Below are 19,054 nucleotides of genomic sequence, written 5' to 3' on the forward strand. Positions count from 1 at the left end.
CCCCCTCTGTCACTCGGAAGCTGAGAGGATCGTGTCCCTGCTGCCCTGCGTCTCCCCTGGGAGTCGTCAACATCGTTAATTCTTAATACACATAGCTGTGGCGGTCTGTCAAATTGTACAATATGATGATAAACATTTATAATTATAATATATCATATGTTATATTGTTTCTAATAGCTTTTTAAGTTGTTAAAAATAATCCAATAAATATTAAGCTGATTAAAATATGGTAAATTCTTCTTCCAGATAAACAAGATGCATTTATTAGTAATGCCAGTGAAATTTAACATATGGGATGTATTTTAAAAACTGTTTATATTCATATATGCATTCACTTATAAAATGGATTTATGTGCTATGATTATATGATTACATGAATTTGAAAAGGAATCGGGAGAAGCAGAAGTGAAAGTGAGAGATATGGGCATAGAGGACAGAGTGGGAAAGAGAAAGAAGGATGATTATGAAAAAGGGGGGCTTTAGGAAATTATCTCACTTTGCTTTGAAATGTCTGAGATCTACAGAATAGGGCATTTGCTTGAAAGTTTGAGCACAGTTAACCTTCCATGCATGGGACCCAATTTTTTCACTGTGGAAAACCCTCAAGTTTTCCTGAAAAATCACTTGATATCATTACAGATGATAGGTTCAATGTCTTAAAACAATGTATGTGAGCAGTATCTAAATGCATGTCCTCAGTTACAACTGGAATATGTTTTTAAGCAGATGAGCCCTGGAGGAGAAAATGTTATATATAAAACTAAACGTGATACAATTCATATAACTTATGTTTTTAGGAGTTGAACTACAAGCTTAGTTGACATTTATGTAAACTATGGTATATTACATATTTTCTGAACATTCACTTAAATTCCCTGAATAATGCATGATTTAGAAATCATACGTTCTAAAATATATAAACAAGTGTTGAAATACAGAGGTCTAAGTGCGTGAAATTAAAGGTAAGCTACTATCAGCTTAAAAATATATATGTTTAAACAAATCCTATGACAACTACCAAATATAATACCTCAGTATTAAATATTAATTAAGTAGAAGCAAAACAACCTAAGAAGAGTTGAACAAAGCTATGAAACAGAAAAGTTATGACAATGGAAGGGAAGATAGCCACATTATTTTTTTATTGAAAGAGTCAGATATATTGAATGTTTTATTTGGAAACCTCAACATCCTAAGCATGAAATGCACAAAGCTTAAAGAAAACATTATTTTGTGACATTAGCTAATAAATGTTAACTACATATAATCCTTACTTTCATAATTTATTTCATTGCAAATTGGCTGTAAACTGTCTTATCAAGATGGAAAAAGAAACAATGTTCTTCCAAATATATTAGTATAGCATCTGTTGAAGAGACAAGCATTTCAATATAATATCGTCAGATATCAAGCAGGATCTGGGTCTAAAATATCCACCAATTAGTTTATAACCACAATAACCTGAGTAGCAAATTAATATGTAAACCTAAATTAAAAGTTACAACACCCAACACATTTCTTGCTGTTGTGCAAAAGATGTGAAATGCAGGTTTACTAGTAGATGAGTTGCTTTGCAAGGTGTTAGTAAACCTGGTGTTTGTGATATGTTCAGAGTCACCTTTTGCAGCAGTGTAAGATGGGAATTTGGAATGAGTTACCAGTAATCATATCAGAAAGCAGTGTGCATGTTTTAATCATGGCTGCAGTACGCTCAGAAAATGAAGGGTAGTGGTCATTTACAACCTTTGACTAAGGTCTGTGTCAGGGTAATCATATACCATCTTTTATGGGGAAAAAGTACAGAATGGTATTGTGTTGAAACTCCACAGGTTATTGAGCAGCTAGTCCTAGCTACTTTTAGAAGGTGTCTCCTGCACATGTATTATAAATTTTCAATATCTGTACAAGAATTTAAAGACTCTTACGATTTATATATTTTCAATATAAAAATAATGTTATAAGTTAAGTGACAATATAGCAAGCAGAATGAATTCATAAATAGGTATTGCATGAGGTCTTTGACAAACTTGCTTGATGACAACACATCTATGAAGAAAACGTCCAAATGCAGCAGAGGTGTATGGCTACTAGGAGTATATATTTTGGATATTAGCCCTCTATCGAATGTGGGGTTAGTGAAGATTTTTTTCCCAATCTGTAAGTTGCCCATTTGTCCTATTGACTATGTCCTTTGCCTTACAGAAGCTTTCCAGTTTCATGAAGTCGCATTAATCAAGTCTTGATCTTAGCGCATGAGCCATTGATGTTATGTTTAGGAACTAGGACACCTTTTTTTAATGAAAAACAATTTAAGTTTAATTTTAACACTACAACTAGTCTTCTACCACTTCGGAAATTTTAGAAGTAAGAAATATTTGAGTATGTATTAAGTGCAGGAACACAGCATACAAAATTTACACTTGATCTTAGCCAAAAGGCCAAGAAGTGATTGCTTCCAAAATTTAAATAATTTGGCAGAGACAGCTGAGTGCCTGGACAATCCCCAACATTCCTTATAGCATTGGAGCATTTATCTTAGCCTTTGGTCAGAACATTTGACAGACCTTGAGTGAGGCAGGAATTATGAAAAACTAGCTTACCCTGTCTTGCCAGAGCTTAGTCATGGACTCTCATGTATTCACTTGTCCTTTTTGGACAGCATTCTGTCTGTAGATAAAATTAGGGGATTTTTTTTTTTTTTGTTCAGTGGCTAGATTGCCAAAATTGAAGCAACTCCACATGTAGGTATTAATGCTCATCCTCTATCTCAATAATCCTCTGGAATAGGATTACTTTTAGGAGAAGACATATCTCATAGTCAAAAGATCTTTTAATAATGAAATAACAGCTGGGCAGTGGTGGCATACACCTTTAATCCCAGCACTTGAGAGGCAGAGGCAGGCAGATTTCTGAGTTTGAGGCCAGCCTGGTCTACAGAGTGAGTTCCAGGACAGCCAGGGCTACACAGAGAAACCCTGTCTCAAAAAACCAAAAATAATAATAATAATAATAATAATAATAATAATAATAATAATAATAATGAAATAACATTAAATGCCATATTCTGTGGATCTTTGATGCTTTTAAAGATTATGTATCTGTATATACCGTAACTGAATTGTTAAATTGATTATTTTTACCCTTTTACCATTTGAATAACTTTGGAAACCTATTACTGTAATAAACTAAATAAGAATCTAATAAAATCATGTGTTTGACTATTTGACTATTAACTTTCATTACTTAGTTATTTTAAATATTTAGTAATAGTATCTATTAAAAGAACTGGGTCTTTTCCTTGTAATCTTTTTTTGTTTTGTTTTTGTTTTTTGTTGTTTGTTTGTTTGTTTGTTTTTTGAGACAGGGTTTCTCTGTGAAGCCCTGGCTGTCCTGGAACTCACTCTGTAGACCAGGCTGGCTTCAAACTCAGAAATCCACCTGCCTCTGCCTCCCAAGTGCTGGGATTAAAAGCATGCACCACCACCGCCTGGCAGGGAGTCAGATCTTGTTACGGATGGTTGCAAGCCATCATGTGGTTGCTGGGATTTGAACTCAGGACCTTTGGAAGAACAGTCAGTGCTCTTAACCTCTGACCCATCTCTTCAGCCTTCCTTGTATTCTTAAATGAGTTGCATAGACCCAATGCTTATCTAAGGGTAACAAAATTGAATTTAAATTTTGTGTCAATTCACAAGGATTTATACCAATGAGAACATTATACCTATGTCAATATCTAAGATTTTCTACCAATGTAACAAAATATAACCTTAATATTTCATCAATATATAAAGACCTCTACTAATGTAACATTATGGCTAAAAAATGCTTTTCTTTAAAAGTAGATTTAAAAATCCATTCCTTTTTAGGTATTATTTCCAAAATCAATATGCCATATAATTGGAAAATCTAAAGAAAATGGAAATTTTTCATTACAAATAAAACTTACCAAAATTAAATCAAGGACATGTAAGCAATAAAAATAGGCCTGTATCCCTTACAGAAATAGAAACAGTCACTTAAAAAAAAATCTTCAGTTTAAAACCCTGGGTCAGATGGTTTTAGAGTAAAATTCTACCAGAATTTCAAAGATGAGCTATTATCAATACTCTCAAATTATTCTGCAAAATGAAACAGAAGAAACACTGCCAAATTTATTTTATGAGGCCACAGTCACCCTAATAACTAAGTCATAAAAAGATTCAAATAAGAATGAGAATTTCAAGTCAATCTTCCTAGTGAATATTGATACAAAAACTCAATAATATCTCTGAAACTAAAGCCAACAACACATCAAAAACATCATTCACCATTACCAAGTAGGCTTCATACCAGAAATGGAGGGATGGTTTAACACACAACTGCCAGTAGCCAGCCCACCCTGGGACTCAGCCTTGGACATAAGTTTAAATTATGATGGCCTCTGGCGTTAACCACTGTCTTAGGTAATTAAAACCTGTTGCTGAACTGCAAGGAAAAATGTAAAAAAAAAAAAAAAATTATTGCTATCGCTCCCTTCTCTCTCCAGGCAGCTTAAAGCTTCTCTGGCTAGGCTAGTTAACTCTGTAAGCCAGAAAGGAAGGAAAGGTAAAGAATTAAGATGTTTTATGCAGGTAAATATTCATAGACACACATACATACATTAGATAAGCAGATATGTAGAGACATTCATATATACATTCATATATTGTTATATTTTTATTCATTCAGATTCTTATTTACATATTAACACATTCAAATTTTTGTTAGTCCCACTTGTCTTATACATTCTACAAGTATTCTTGCATGCTTACACACATATACATATACCTACAAATGTAATACAGACATAGACACATACATTTTGATAGATGGATGGATGGACAGATGGATGAATGGATGGATTGGGGCAGAGCTCCCTAAGCCAAACCTTTCAATCAACAACTTTATTTCTTTTCTATGGTCTTTTTATACTTTCTTAGACAAAAAGTTATTTAGAAAATTACTTCGGAGATAAAATGTCACAAAAAATGGGAGTTACAGAAGGATGTTGATATTAAGTTCAAAACAATATTTCATTCTATACGCTCGTTCAAGCAACAGTTTTCACATGGCCATGCCTTATCATAGTGCATATCTGTGGCTATATCCTTGGACCTAAATGTTTTCCCTTGAATACAAATTTGTCCCAAGTCTATTTCTCTTTTTAATGTAATTATGAAAGCTCATAATATTTCTTATTATGCAGTCTCTACTTACTATATGAGGAGTGAATGTAGTCTAGTCTTGATTCAAACATTATTAACTCTTTCTAGCAAAGCAGCTAAAGTCATAGCTTAAAATTTTCTTCCTAAAATTATTTGAATCAAATCAGGAATTCTATAGAATCTGTAATTCATCTAAACAGCATTAATTCATAAATGTTCATTTCTATGTTGAGCTGCAGGTATGGTGTGCTAAAGCCCAGGGATTATTATATTAATTTAATAGTGACACAAAAGACATATAAGATGTAAGAAACAATCCTGTGATAAAGTCTCTTTGGAACCTTGCTATTGAGCTCATGCATCATAGACCATGTGGAATCAGTGGACCCCATCCAGGAAGGCCATCTGCTAGTGTTAGCATATCCTTGATGGCTACTGACATACAACAATCCACTGTATAAAAAATGAAAGAAAAATATGATCATCTAAATAGATGCTGGAAAAGCTTTTGAAAAAAATCCAACTCCCCTTTATGATAAAAGTTTGGAGAGACAGAGATGCAAGGTACATATCTAAATGTGACGAATGTAAAATACAGTAAGCTAATAGTCAACTTTAAATTAAATACAGAGAAACATAAAGCAATTCCATTAAAATCAGGGAAAAGACAAGGTCATCCACTCTTGCCATATCTATTCAAAACAGTAATTGAAATTCTAGCTAGAGCAATAAGAGAAAAAAAGAATAAAAATTGGAAAGGAACATTTCAAAATATTAATATTTGCAATTGATATGATTGCATATGTAAGTGATCCCAAAAATTTTACCAGGGAACTATTATAGCTGGTAAATACTTTCAGCATAAGGTCTGGATATAAAAATATCTAAAAAAGTTAGTGTAAATTTAAAAAATTATAAATACAAAAAATTGTATGGACATTGCAAATTACTATCTATTTTATCTAAATATCACATTTTGAAATATTTCACAGTTTAGTCCTCAGAAATATCAAAATTAAATATTTATCTAATAGTTATATTTAGTTTTTTTTCTTATTCATAGTCATGTTCATGTGCACTACTAACTGTTCTTTATATAGCACTCACTTTTAGAATTGAATCATGCATAGTAGGCATCTGGTATGGTGGATAGGAGACATGTTCCATTTTTTTTTCTGTAACTTGAAATAGTTCATCAGTCAGGTTGTTCAATTTGAGGCTTTGGTATTTTTGAAGTACATAAGAGTTAATTATTTAAAGACATATTTCTTCCTTTGTGATTCTTTACTTGTTTTCCACAATTCTATGCATGTTTTCATTCCTGGTCAACATGCTATAGAAGAATGATCTCCACAAGCACCTAGCATCAGTTTGTCTTTATTATTTCATAGGGTTCTGAACCATTATTATTTTAATTTAATTTAATGCCATTGTGACCTCTGGAAACAAACACTTGGTTGAGAGTGAACTTGTAAAAGGTCCTTACCACCTAATGGTAAGAGAAAGAGAAAAAGAGATGACTAAGTGAACTAGTGCAAGAGAATTATGGAAAGAACACAAGAAAAATGATATAACTTAAAATAAAATATAAACATATAAAATATTATAAAATAACATTTTATATGAAAAGGACAGCATGAAATGCTAGGTAAAGATCACAGATTAATTTGGGGGAGTTTGGCAAGGAAAGTCAGATGAATTTCATTATATATTCTTGGCCTCATCAATGAGCTAACTAATAAACAGACACAAAAGACCAGTAAACAGCTTGAGGTCAGGGATGGTGATTCACCCTGAGAAGTTCTTTTATTGTTGAGAATAGTTTTCACTATCCTGGGTTTTTTGTTATTCCAAATGAATTTGCAAATTACTCTTTCTATCTCTGTGAAGAACTGAGTTGGAATTTTAATGGGAATTGCATTGAATCTGTAGATTGCTTTTGGCAAGATGGCCATTTTTACTACATTAATCCTGACAATCCAAAAGCATGAGATCTTTCCATCTTCTGAGATCTTTGATTTCTTTCCTCAGAGACTTGAAGTTCTTATCTTATAGATCTTTCACTTGCTTGGTTAGAATCATACCGAGGTTAGAGAAAGGACTAAAGGAGTTGAAGGAGTTTGCAACCCCATAGGAAGAACAATAATATCAACCCACCAGAAACCTCACAACTTCCAGGGACTAAGCCATCAGTGAAGGGACACACATGGCTCCAGCTGCATATGTAGCAGAGGATGAAGGATGACCTTGTCATGCACCAACGGAAGAAGAGGTCCTTAATCCTATGAAGGCTTGATGGATGCCCTAGTGTAAGGGAATCGAGGGCGGGGAAGTGGGAGTGCTAGGTGGGTGAAGGAACACTCTCATAGAAGCATGGGGAGAGAGGATGTGATAAGGTGTTTCCGGGAGGGAGGAAAACCAGGAAAGGGGATAACATTTGAAATATTAATAAACAAAAGTTTATTTATAAAGTAAAAACAGTTGTGTCCTCAACATCAAACAGCTGAGAGAGAGAGATACCTTGTGGACACCATGTCAGAGCAGGGAGAATGGTTTTGTTTACAGGTCAGGTAATGTTAATAGGAGTCTCTAGGGTGATGGTGTTTGTCTCCTTTCTTTGTTGTAACTTATGTCTTGATATTATATTGATATTCAATGAATCAAAATTATGTGCATCTAGACTTTGAAGTAGTGTTAAGCATAGTTGGGTCATTTTTCTATGCATTGTGCTTATTTTCATTAATTTTCACTAGTGAAAATTAATATACTGGTGGCTGAATGAAGGTTTAAGGGAACTGTAACTGTCTCAGTGGATTTGTTATGGGCAGTGGTTTTAGTAGAGAGTATCCCCAGAATGGTAAGTACATTTGTTTTCAGACTTGAGGATAGAGAGAAATGATTTGTCCCAATATGTATGTTTATGAAGAGATAGGATATAAGGTAGATGCACATTGCTTTAATCCATGACTATCATCTAGTAACCTTTAGTCAAAGTGACTGTAAAACACTGTTAATATAATTGACAGTGTCTATACCTTATGAAAATGTCATTACAAATATTGTATTTTATATAAATGGAAACTAATTAAAAATAAAAGACATAATTATCATGAAAATGTATAGAATCTATAGAGAGTATATAGATATTTAAATTTATCTTAAAACAAACCTTTAAATGAAAAGTGATTTAGTCTGCAATTATAGTAGGTTCCATATATTCTTGTATACCCTGAGGAGTACATATACATACACACATCAAAACATTAAAAGATGATACTCTCCTGCACTACAGGCAGGCTGAAGGACAAGCATAGCTAACTGTTATCTTAATTTTTAGGGTGGAGAAACAATATCTATTCACACCATATAAAGAGACAAAGAAAGACTAAGGTTATTCCACCCAAGTCCAACTTAGTGAACAAATGTATTTAGAAGATTATTTCCTTATAGGAGTGTAGAGGATTCAAAAACATTCACAATAACCAAAAACTTCCATGCTGAATAGTAGTGACAGCTCACAGTAGCTGCTAGCTTATTGTTCAATGAACAAAGTTCAGATAGATTCACCGAACAGAGGATCCCTTTCCAGGATGGTATGACATTCAGAGAGTCTCCTCCCCTTAGCAGTATTTTAAAACTTTTATAATATGGAAAGGGGTTTTGTCTTTTTTAAACTCTCTCAAATTTTTATGATTATTTCAACTCACCCCTTAGACTTATAAGTCTGCCTTCATTAACATGTCAGTAATGAATTTTGGAGAAACTATAGAAGAACAATCACATGAATGTCCAACTCTCCAGTATATTTCTAATAATACAGTCAACCTGTGTTTCTACTATTTATCTTCTGTAATTTGTATCATGTGAACTTCCTCCAAGTTTGTCTTTGCTTTAAGCATTTGATACTGCTTTAAGGGTTGGGCCAAGTAGATACTAGGCCTACTGTGTTAGCTTCTTGCCTGTTCTTTCTAATTATTAGAAAGAGTAGATAGAAATCTAACATGAATTTACCTGGATTGTTCTCTTCTCATATTTAATTGTGCTGTTTTTAATTTTGTTTTGTCTTTATTTCTAAATGAATGAGAACATATATCATCAATAATCAGATATTGAACCTTACCATAAAAAGAAAATAATCAATCCTCTTAGGAAGTTATATGCCCCCAAAGAGATCAGCTTTATCATAGCAGTGCAGATACTGTTATTTTTTGAAAATCAAAAGTTAAAAAACTTGCTTGTAACTTGTGAGGCACTATAACACTGACAGAAATGCTGAGCTGTTAAGTAATGTGAATCCTTTGGACTGAGATTTTGCTGCAACCTCCTCAGAGAACATTTGACATCATTGTTCCTCAGGCTGTAGATCACAGGATTAAGTGCTGGTGGCAGCACAGTATATAGCACAGAAAACAGCTGGTCTGTAATTGATGGTACATCTGAGGGTGGCTTCAGATAGACAAAGCAAGCAGTGGCAATAAAAACACTGAAAACAGTGAGGTGGGGGATGCAGGTAGCAAACGCTTTGGACTGGCCTTTAGTGGTAGGAATCTTCAGCACAGTGGAGATAATGTAAATGTAGGATATCATGACACAGATAAAGCAAGACATGCATAGACACATACCAATACCAAGACTTATATAAATAATCATGAGTGATTCAGAGCAGGAAATCCTTAAAAGTGATGGAACATCACAGAAAAACTGTGGGATCACAACGGAGCCACAGAAAGGCATGGAAAAGGTGCCAGCTGTATATATGGCTCCAAAGAGCACTCCAGTAGTCCAGGAAACACCCACCATCAGTACACAGTTCCCACTACTCATGAAGGCTTCATAATGCAGAGGACAGCAGGTGGCAACGTAGCGGTCATAAGACATTGCAGTCAGTACAAGTATCTCACCTGCTGAGAACGAAGTCATTAAAAGTATCTGAAAGGCACAACCCTGAATCGAAATATAGTTGTTGTGAGTTAAGCTATTCATGATGAACTTTGGGATTGGGATGGACACAAGGCAGACATCCAACAGGGACAAATTCTTCAGGAAAAAGTACATGGGAGTTTGAAGTTTCACATCCAGAGTGATGAGAGTGACGATGAGGAAGTTACTCATTATGACTGCTAGGTACATTACCAGGAAGAACACCCCACATACAGTCTGTAGCTCAGGGATATCTGAAAATCCCATAAGGATGAACCTTGTGATTCTAGTGCCGTTGGCCATTCTCAATTTTTCCCATGGTCTGTCAGGTGGGAGAAATGAACACAAACTGATATAATTCCAAGTAGTTGTTAAAGCCTCTACTTTATCTTTCTGCAAGGTGTTACTTTCTCTTGATACATAAGTCATACTAATTTAGCATTTATGACAATTTATCATACTATGTTTTGTTACAAATTATTGGGAAATCATAACAGACCTGCATGGTGCTTTTCCTAATTCAATTACTCTTTACATGAAACTACAATTGTCTAGTGGGCAACAAACTGCAGAATAAAACCCTAGTCTCATTCCCTACACTGTTTTATTTCCTTTGTCCTAATCTTGGGTCAGAGTACTGATAAATTTTGCATAGCCATACTTCCCATTCACAGGGCCTTCTCCTGACATTAGTAAGTGTCTTACTTCAGGGATGAAGACCTGAGTACCAATAACATTTTCAAAAGTTTCCGAATTACCACCATCAATCATGTATTTGGTACCCTTTGATTGGCACTGGAAGCTTTCACTTATTCATTTATTAGCTCCTATCTTTCTTGAGCAGAAGCTTCTTTCATGTAAATCCTTTCATTATGACATCCCCTAAATAGGAATTGTCATTTCCTAAGCAACAATTTGTCTACTGTATAGATCATACATCTGATAGATAAACACCTATTTATTTTCAGTGCAAATGAACATTCCCCTTTATATCACAAGCAGTTTTCTCTGGATCAAATAGGGCTTGATAAGATTCCATATGTCCAAAACTGAGATAATGATCAGCCAGATTACATACACTTTACCAGGAGTGCCTGAGAATCCATAGCTCTAATCCTTCCTTCCTAATAATTCACGAGTTTGTCTTTTTCAAATACATAGTTACCTTATATGTTTACATTTATCAAACTCCTTTCCTGACTGGTAAATTTTTTTTTTAATTTCTCTGATGATTAATCATTTCTAATTTTCATGAAATCTCTATTGCCAAACTTCCCAAGGCATAGGTTTCCTAACAAAGCAATTAAAATTCCCTGTTTTTTTAATCTTTTCCTATTTATCTCTAAAAAAAGTGATGTGTTATAATTGTAAATTATCAGTCTCTGTTAGCAAGAAAAAGAAACAAAAACAAATAAGAGGACATGAGTTTGAAGGAGAAAAGAAAAAAATATGGGAGGATTTAGAGTAAGGCGAGGAAAAAGAGAAATGTTTCTACTAAATTATAGTCTCAAAAATACAAATGAAAAGAAAAGAAAAAATAAAAGTAAGAAGAAAAATGGTGAGTGGCTGGAACTCATCAGTTATAAAACACATGCTGCTTTTGGAGAAGACGTCAGTTTTTTAAATCGATTTGGTGGTTTACAGTTTGCTATAACTGCATTTCCAAGGAATCTAATGCCTATTTCTAGCATCTATAAGCCCCAGTCAGGCACAATGTACACAATCATAAGTGAAGAAAAACATAGATACACATGAAATAAAAATAATAAATATGAATTTAAAAAGAGATACATTTAGAAAAAATTTGAATTATTCAACTACAAACATTTGTAGTAAAACATGTCAGGATATCCTGATGTTTTGTACACAAAGGAATCTTAAGAGAACACCACACCAAAATACTTCCTCCATTTGTTCCTCTGGATCTCTCACAGCATGTTTTATGATTTGATGTTTGACTACAATCCACGTATTCTGATACCCTGTGTATAGTCAAGCACTATCTGTTACATCGCTGCTTACTAGCTTTTGGTATTGCCTTATGATTTATTGAAAAGGAAGACAGTGTAACGATACATTAGACACGGAACTAAATCATAGTGACAAAAATAGTTTTGTCAGGCAGTAGAAAGCTTGTGCTCCTGAGGAGGCACAAAATATAAGCACTTTAAAGTAATATAAAAGAAATAAATCCTAAGAGAGTGAAATAATTAAGTTTTAGTTTAAAGATTAGCTATGTGGCTGCTTAATGTTTCAAGGCTTTCCGTTCAGACCAAATGCAGAGAACAAGTGAAAAGTTGAATAGCTTCAGGAAAAGCTGTTGTGAATAGGGAAAAATTATGTCAGGCAGATGAGAATATTATGACTTTTATTAAGCTTTTGTAATCATACAGATGAAGAAGCATAAAAACCACACAAAAATGGTTGAAGGAATCACCCATAATGTACATTGTTTTGGTATCTACCCTAATTCTCAAAATATTTTTAGATTTAAATGTGCATTTTGGAACAGATTATTTTAATATACTATCAACAGAAATTTGAATCTGTATTTTAAAACAATTCAGATTCCTCAAATTCTGGAAAACCAATTAGTCATCAGATCTATGTAGGGAGAACTTCTAACAGGTCAAACTGAAAAATAATTTTTCTATATATTAACATTCAATTATTGGTGGATTACCTAAATATTTGTAAACTCTCTAGTCATGACATGCAGTTACAATTTAAGCTTCTGATAGCATTCAAAATTCTGTGTGAAACTTTAGTCTTTTGTTAATGTAGAATAAAGTAAATATAAGCAGGAATATCATTTACCTCCTTATAAATCTTGATAAGATATCCTTTGAAATGGTGTTATCCAAAGGTCTCTAACACATCTTTTTATCTCACTTGGCTATTGTTTTAAAATTCCCCAAAGGAACTAACCTAGACCTCTGGGAGCTCTCAGAAACTGAACCACCAACCAAAGAACACACATGGCCTTGAACAAGGTCCCTGACACATATGTAGCAGATGTGCAGCTCACTCTCCAATTAGGCCCCCCAACAACTGTAACAGAAGCTCCTTAAAGCTGTAACTAGACTGCGGCATCGATTCTTTAACAGGGTTACCTTGTTTGGCCTCTGTGGAAGAGGATGCACCTAATCTAGCAGAGACTTCATGTTTCAGAGTGGGAGGATACACAGGAGATACCCCATCCTTTCAGAAAGGAGAGGGGGGAGTGTCTCAGTGAGGGCAGCTGGAGGTAATGCTTAGGATGTAAATTAATTAATTGATTAATCAGTTAATTAATTTCAAAATCCCTAAGGAAATGTCTTTCTGAGTAACCTTACCTATATTTACTTTTTTATTTTAGACCATTGCAATAGTCTTGGAACTTTTTGAAGGAGGGACTGCGTAGTCCCCAGAAAATACATTAGAATAGATTAAGAAGAACATGGCTTACAGTTTCCCCCAGAGTATATTAAACTAAACACATATACTCTTTATTATATTGAACATAAAATTATAGACCAGATTATTATAGTTGTTAATAAACATTAAAGTATATAGAGAATTCTAGTGATATCTTATTAGTTATTTTTAATCATTGTTGTAACAAAGTACATGAAAAAAAAACAAAAGTAAACAATTAAAAACAAAAACAACAACAACAAAAAAAAAACCTTAAGAAAACCAAGACTTATTTGGTCTCATGTTTTGAGTATTCGAATTCATGATGGCAGGGAAGGAATGAGGTCACATTGTGCCTGTAATTATGAAGTGGAAGAGTTGATGTTGATACTCAGCTCATCATAGAAATCCTCCTATCTCTGCCTACCCTCTACTCTCCACCCTAGGATGACAGCATATATTGCCATGTCCAGCTTTTTAAGTGAGTGCTGGGGATCCAGACTCACTCAGATCCTCATGCCTGTAAGCAAATATTCTTTCCAATTGACCCACCCTGTCAGCCTCTTATTGGGATTTTAATGTTTCTTTTAAACAAGCAATAAATTTTTGAAAATTATTCTCTCTCTCTCTTGCTCTCTCTCTCTCCTCTCTTCTCTTCTCTTTCTCTCTTTTCTCTCTCTCTCTCAGCCCATGTATCTTATGTCTTATACAAATATATGAATATACATACATACAATATAATTGTCATATTTCAGTGTTATTGTTAAATACTACAAGTGGCAATAATTAATTCTCAGAGTTTATACTTAAACACGAAAAGAAAGACGGTTTTATTTTTCTTAAGGTTGATGGAAATAATTGAGTTCAGAGTTTTATCTTTTATAGCTCACAATTCACATTTCATAAATATCCTGGCGGCATTGGAACATGTTTAAATGGAAATCAGTGCATGAATGTTTCACAAAAAATAAATATATTTGTATTAATGATTTTTAAAAAAGTGACCAGTAGGAAAATATTCTGCTAATCAAGGTATTTAAAATAATTTTTAATTAGGAAATTTAAAAATATGTACAAATCAAAAATAATCACATTTCACCTGCTATTCTTTGTATAAGTGTGTTAACACACAATGAAGTCATTAGACCAAAGGACTTCCTAAGAAATATAAGCACTTCCATAGTAGTCACATAAGAAAATAAACTTGCAAACCAAGGTATATATCCAAATATATTGATGAAAAGACTAAGTGAATTATGAAAAACAGAAACATTTCAAAGCCTATATTCCAACATATAATTAAAAATCCTCCACAGAATCTGATTGTAGAAATAAATTACTATCAATGAAGTGAGAAAATCACCATAAATGGGACAACATACAGAAATAACCTTTTATCAGTTCAGAATGTATTCTTTAGTTTATTTCAGTATAACTTTGATATATTTTGTGGAAAATTACATTTTAGTACACACTGGTATTTTTTTAGCTCAAATATCATACTTATATGTAAAAGTTATTTTGACAAAAGCTCAGAAATATATATAAAGCTTTAAATATAAAAACTAGGGAAATGTTGGCTGCAGTATTTGCTAGTTATAGACTTTACATACTTAAATATAAATTCTCAAGTCAAGATGTATGTGCTCACTTGATGCAATAATGGCATTGCCTATATGAAGTTAACCATTTTCTGTTTGCATCTGAGACCAACTCCACAGAGGCAAGTTCATGTCTTATATTTTCTTTTTTTATTACTATTGGTTATTTTATTTGTTTACATTTCAAATGTTACCCCCTTCCAAGTTTCCCCTCCACATCCCCCTATCACATTCCCTTTCCTCACTACTTCTATGAGGAAGCTCCCTGATCCACCTACCCATTCCTGACTCACCACCCTAGCATTATCCTATGTTGAGGCATAGAGACTCCACAAGACCAATGGCCTCCCTTCTCATTGATAACTGATCAAAGACACATGACCTATGAGATAATGGTCCTATTTGGGAACATAGTAATTTTATTTTGCTAAGTGAACTTGTCAAACTGGCTCCTAAATATTTACATTCATAACCAGATTCATGATGCCCTGAGCCTTGGTCAGAAAATCTTCATTGTGATGTAAAGTGTTAATGAGATTGGGGGCTGGTTAAGGTGTTGACAACAAGTTACTATTGAGTCTTCTGCTTTAATGAGCCTACTCATGACATGTCTACAATATTCAGGAAACACTGTGAAAGAGGTAGTGAAAAGAATATAAGAGCATGAAAAGAAAATGGTGTTTGTAAATTCATAACATCTACTCTTGCTTCCTCAAGGCATACTCTAGACTGAGCATGCAAATATTCATAGATTGGGGTGAGCTCATGAGGACTGAAACTTCCCAGGAAAACTATTGACAGCTGAGAGTGGTAGGGGAAGTGAAAGTCATTGTCTCCAATTTTCTAGCCACTGATCCATGTTCCAGTGAAGAACTCCACACCCATGCCCAAACAAAGCCCCTTGATAAACATGGTCATAAAGCAGGAAGACATGAAAGTGGGGCAGGGACTTTTTCAGCACAAACAGCTTTGTTGGGGATGAGGAAACAATAAGGCATGCAGGAAGTGTTTAGTATGACCAGATTATTATATGCTTGTATGTAAATTTTAATGAATAGACTTATTTTAAGAAATAAAAATAATTATTCTTATAATTTTTATGTATTCCAATAAGATTGGAGCTCAAGAAAAATTTCAAGCATGAGCTTGTGTACCAATCTCTTATTGTATTATAGTCTCTTAATTAGCCCATTTAGTGGCTCTCAAGATTCACTCTGGGTAGCAATCATCTGGTGATTTGTTGCACTGCAGGTCCTCACTCTGTGTCTATGGTGGCTTTGCGGATTTTCTAAGTTCTTTCTGATAGCACTCACTCCCACACTTAGAAGGTACAGCAGTATAGACGCACCCACATAAACACTCACCAGTAAGGTATTTGTGATTTACTCTTCCTTGCCATCTCTTCTGTTCCTAAAATTCACTAAAATAAATAAAAACAACAAAGATTCTTAATTTCCATTATAAAGCAATGGAAAACCTTCAGTGTCTTATTACTTCTTTTTATTTTGAGAGAATAGCTTGCTGTGTTGCATAAAATCATTCTTTTTTTAAAAAAGATTTATTTATTCTTATTTATATGAGTACACTATAGCTGTCTTCAGGCACATACCAAAAGAGTGCATCAGATCCATGTGGTGGCTGGGAATTGAACTCAGGATCTCTGGAAGAGCAGTTAGTGCTCTTAACCAATGAGCCGTCTCTCTAGCCCAGAATCATTATTCTTCTGGCTCAGTATTCTTAGAAGCTAAAATTGTGGGTATGTACCATTTAATTTAATTTCATGGTTACTTAAGCATGTTAGAAACCAAATTTTTATATTATCTTGTTGCAAGCCTTTTAAAATGTTTTAATCATGGTACCTTTGCTAATATTCTAATTTCTCTTCATTTATTTACTATTTTACATTATCCAGAAAAGCAATGTTTGTCTAGAAAAGTTATATAGCTACACCTATGTTAACAAATAATTGCAGAACCTTAAAAATTGTCTTCTTCACCATTTGTGTTGTAAATATTTATTGCTATTTTTGGATCTTTTGATTAGGTTTCCATTAGACTCTTACATGGAGGAATACTGCTTCATTTATTACAAACTTTATGGATTAGGATTTCTTTAAAACTATTCATTTGGAGTAAACCAATTGTGGAAAATCTTATAGGCAAAAAGTTTTCATTGTTTACTCTGTCTATCGTTTTGTTGTTATACTTAATGTTATAAATAGAATAGCTATAACATAACTTTTCAGTAGCATTCAAAGGAAACTATGAAGTGTGCAGAAGTGATCATGTCAGAGTTCATTTTTAAAACCAAATTCAAATACTTACCATGATTAAATGAGGCCTGAGACAAGCCCCCAGAATGTAATTGTTGCTTTCTCAAAGTCTATGCATGGTTTTGCCCAATAAAAACTTCTTTTGGGATAGAAATTTCTGGAAAGCTTTCATCACATCTTTGTTTCTCAGGGTATATATGAGAGGGTTGACTAAAGGGGTGATCACACAGTAGAACACTGAGACCACTTTGCCAATTGTGAAGTTATACTTAGCTGGAGGGCGGACATAGGCGAAGATATGGTACCATAGTAGATGGTCACTACTGTGAGATGGGAGGCACAAGTTGAGAATGTTTTCTTCCTTGCTTCCCGGGAAGACAGCCTGATTATTGTGACCACGATGTTGCCATAGGAGCTCATTGTGAGAAGGAAAGAACTGAGAATCACCACAGAGCTGCAGGTGTAACCCAAGGCCTCCACCAAGAATGTGTCTGAGCAGGAGAGTTTAAAGATGGGGTCAGAGTCACAAAAAAAATGATTGATTTTCTGTGGGCCACAAAAGTTCAGCTGAGAGATAAGTATGGTAGGTAGCAGAGGGGCAATGAAGCCTCCAATCCACGATGCAGCCGAAAACCTCAGGCAAATGTGAGCACTCATGAGAAGTGAGTAATGTAGAGGACGGCATACGGCCACATGCCGGTCGTAAGCCATAACTGCCAGCAAGATGCACTCGGTGGCTCCCAGGGAGAAGAAGAAATAGTATTGAGTGATGCAGCCTGCAACAGGAATGGTGACAACCTTTGTGACACATGTAGCCAGCAACTTAGGCACTGTGGCTGTAGTGTACCAGATTTCCAAGAATGATAGGTTTCCTAGGAAAATGTACATGGGTGTCTGTAGTGTGGAATCCACAAGAATAAGGAAAATAATGAGGGTGTTTCCCATGAGAGACAGCAAATAAACAGTGAGAAAAATCATAAACAATGGGAGCTGCAGTGAGGAGGAGCCTGGAAATCCTAGAAAAATAAACTCGGTCACTGCTGTTTGGTTTTTTACATCCATATGTCTTTTTCTCTGTGCTAAAAGGGATCAACAGCACCCAGGTGAACTTAGGTGAGTAGTAATCAGGACTGGAACAAACTATTCACTTCTATGGTGGTAATAAATGATGCATAGAAACCAGAGAAAATGAAGACTGTTGGAAACATAACAGACATTTTATATACAATATGCATGGGCTATCTCACTTCATATTGAAAATAAATATCTAATATAAATAATTTAACCATCTAACACTTCAAAATGAAAAACAAAGTAAATAGGTAACATACTTTTCATTGTATCACACAGATTGTAGGTCAGGGATGGAATCCTATTAACTTTATTGAAAACCAAGGAAGAACATGACACTGCCTTACCCCAAGGAGGTTATTCCTTAATGTGAAAATGCAGAAATCAATAGATGATACAGTTGCTAGTAAAAGCCTTCAAAACTGTATAGTACACTTTGATAATAGAAAGAACTACCCACACGTTTAAACTTATGGTCCTTATTTACATATGAGTTGGAGGAAGATAGGGACCTGAATTCAAACAGGCATTTGTTTATAAACACCTATTTAATGTTCCTGATCTCTGTAATATTTATCTTTAGCATCATTGAATCGTCTTATTTCCTGACA

General features: G+C 34.3%; 1 protein-coding gene and 1 pseudogene across 1 annotated transcript; both read right to left on the bottom strand.

Annotated features, from left to right (window-relative positions):
* Positions 1–9,398: 9,398 nt before the first annotated feature.
* LOC116100626 (olfactory receptor 14A2-like) lies at positions 9,399–10,406 on the bottom strand. The gene has a single exon (XM_031384366.1). The coding sequence runs from the start codon at positions 10,404–10,406 to the stop codon at positions 9,399–9,401; it is 1,008 nt and encodes a 335-aa protein (XP_031240226.1).
* Positions 10,407–17,475: 7,069 nt separating this feature from the next.
* Positions 17,476–18,434, bottom strand: LOC116100627 (annotated as a pseudogene).
* Between the last annotated feature and the right edge of the window lie 620 nt (positions 18,435–19,054).

This window comes from Mastomys coucha, unplaced genomic scaffold (genome assembly GCF_008632895.1).
Source record: "Mastomys coucha isolate ucsf_1 unplaced genomic scaffold, UCSF_Mcou_1 pScaffold21, whole genome shotgun sequence".
Taxonomy (NCBI): domain Eukaryota; kingdom Metazoa; phylum Chordata; class Mammalia; order Rodentia; family Muridae; genus Mastomys; species Mastomys coucha.

Coding starts and splice junctions, on each gene's coding strand:
- LOC116100626 (XM_031384366.1), bottom strand. CDS start 10,406: ATGGCCAACGGCACTAGAATCACAAGGTTCATCCTTATGGGATTTTCA.